Raw genomic sequence first — 2,165 nt, 5'->3', positions numbered from 1 at the left:
ACCCAGTAACTGGCAGAGCCAGATTAGAATCCAGAGGCTGAGCCCTTACTCATCATGCTATGCTTCCTCCCAGTTGACCTGCTTTTGGTCACATGCCCACCACTAGGCTAAGGGAAAGCAAAAACCTGGACCACTATCCCCACTGAGACCCTCAAAAGAAGCATGAATGAATCATGGGAGACCAAAAGACAACAAATGTGCACTATACCAGCGGGAAAAAAACTCATGAGGTCAAGATTATGCAGCCCAGTTTTTATTATAAGTATTTCAGCAATTAAACTTTAAATAATTATATTAAAGGATATATGACACAGAACTATGATCTCTTACAAAAGTTTAGATCAGTGTTTTATTGCGATTAAGGTCAACATAGCCAAAAAATAGATTAACACTCTTCAAAGCCACAGGAATAAAAACAGGAAGTTCAATCTAATATGAATTGTGTATTCAACCAAAAGGGATTTTTTTTTTTTTTTTTTGAGACAGAATCTTGCTCTGTCACCCAGACTGGAATGCAGTGGCGCGATCTCAGCACCCTGCAACTGATACCTCCCGGGTTCAAGCAATTCTCCGTCTCAGCCTCCCGAGTAGCTGGGATTACAGGCGCGTGCCACCGCACCCAGCTGTTTTTCCTGTAATTTTTAGTTGAGACGGGTTTTATCATCTTGGACAGGCTGGTCTTGAACTCCTGACCTCATGTTCCACCTGCCTCGGCCTCCCAAAGTGCTGGAATTACAGGCAGGAGCTACCTCGCCTGGCCTAGGGGTATTTTGTTGTTGTTGTTAGTTATTCACCATTTTGCCATGAGGGGACAAAGCCATTAGCATGTGAATGATTTGATCTGTTCTCCTCTTCCAAAGCTATTATATCTGGAATTTCATCAGTCTCAGATGCCAAGTCTATGGTGGTGAAATCAAACACCTGTAAAAGAAGAATCTCGGATATTGAAACAAACACTGATGAAGTGAGTTGTGAGGTCCATGTGAGCTCATGGAGACTTTAGTGCATGTAGGTGAACCTTGCTTTGTCCATAGCTGTGCTTTTTGAAAAGATGTTTGTGGTCTTATTCCCACAATTCCCTCGGATTATAAAAGCACTAAGGAAATCTTTTAAAAAGGAAACTAACTAGTGGTGGAACCTAGTCGATGAAGGCTTTTTTTAAAAAATACCAGATATAAAGCATTTCTCGTTATTCAACTATTAATCTGTTACTTTCTTAAAAACAGTAATTCCCCCACTTTTCCATAAGCAAGTGTCTAGGGAAATGTCTAGCAACTGAGGAAACAAAAGGTATTTTTATTTTCAAACAGCTATCACAAAACCTTACCTCTTCTCTGCATAAGAAAGCCTTTAGGGACAAAGAATCTTACTTTATATACAATTTCCATAAGCTAAGTAATGTTTCTTAGCAAACAACAGATTAAAACAAGAACATTAATAACATGCAACATATTACTAAAGTCTAGAATCTTGATAGTGGAGGGAAAAAAGTAGCTGATTACCTAACAGAAGAGAAACAGCTAACAACAACAAAAATCCCTCAAAAAAATAGACAGAAGGGAATAAGGGATTTGGGGAGTTATTATGGGTTTTTTTTTTTTTTGAGATGGAGTCTCGCTCTGTCCCCCAGGTTGAAGTGCAGTGGTATAATCTCTGCTCAGTGCAACCTCTGCCTCCTAGGTTCAAGTGACTCTCCTGACTCAGCCTCCCAAGTAACTGGGATTACAGTCATGCACTGCCACCATGCCCAGCTACAGGCATACACTGCCACCTGCGCCACTGTGGTGGCACAGGCCTGTAATCCCAGCTGCTTGTATTTCTTAGTAGAGATGGGTTTCACCATGTTGGCCAAGCTAGTCTTGAACTCCTGACCTCAAGTGATCCACCTGCCTTGGCTTCCCAAAGTGCTGTGATTATAGGTGTGAGCCACCTCGCCCATCCTGGAGTTATTGTTTAATGGGTACAGAATTTGCACTTAAGAAGAATATAATGGTGATGGTTGTATAACACTGTGAATGTGCTTAATCCCACAGAATTGTACACTTAAAAATGGAAAATCTGACATTGGATTTTTGTTTTATTTTATTGTTTTGAGATGGAGGCTTACTGTCACCCAGGCTAGAGCACAGTGGTGTGAATTTGGCTCACTGCAACCTCCACCTCCC

At 41.1% G+C, this 2,165-nt stretch overlaps 1 protein-coding gene across 3 annotated transcripts in view; it reads right to left on the bottom strand.

Annotated features, from left to right (window-relative positions):
- Nucleotides 1-705: 705 nt before the first annotated feature.
- PLIN2 (perilipin 2) overlaps nt 706-2,165 on the bottom strand; it is a 19,936-nt gene continuing 18,476 nt past the window's right edge. For 2 of the 3 annotated variants that reach the window (XM_017500653.2, XM_037728528.1), the window contains exon 9: nt 787-921. In XM_017500653.2, coding sequence (XP_017356142.1) covers nt 787-921 — 135 coding nt within the window. Of the gene's footprint in view, nt 922-2,165 lie in introns of all 3 variants that reach the window. The other variant, XM_017500651.2, reaches the window with a different exon arrangement.

This window comes from Cebus imitator, unplaced genomic scaffold, assembly GCF_001604975.1.
Source record: "Cebus imitator isolate Cc_AM_T3 unplaced genomic scaffold, Cebus_imitator-1.0 Scaffold267, whole genome shotgun sequence".
In the NCBI taxonomy this organism is placed as follows: Eukaryota; Metazoa; Chordata; class Mammalia; order Primates; family Cebidae; genus Cebus; species Cebus imitator.
This window is presented reverse-complemented; position numbering and strand designations above follow the sequence as displayed.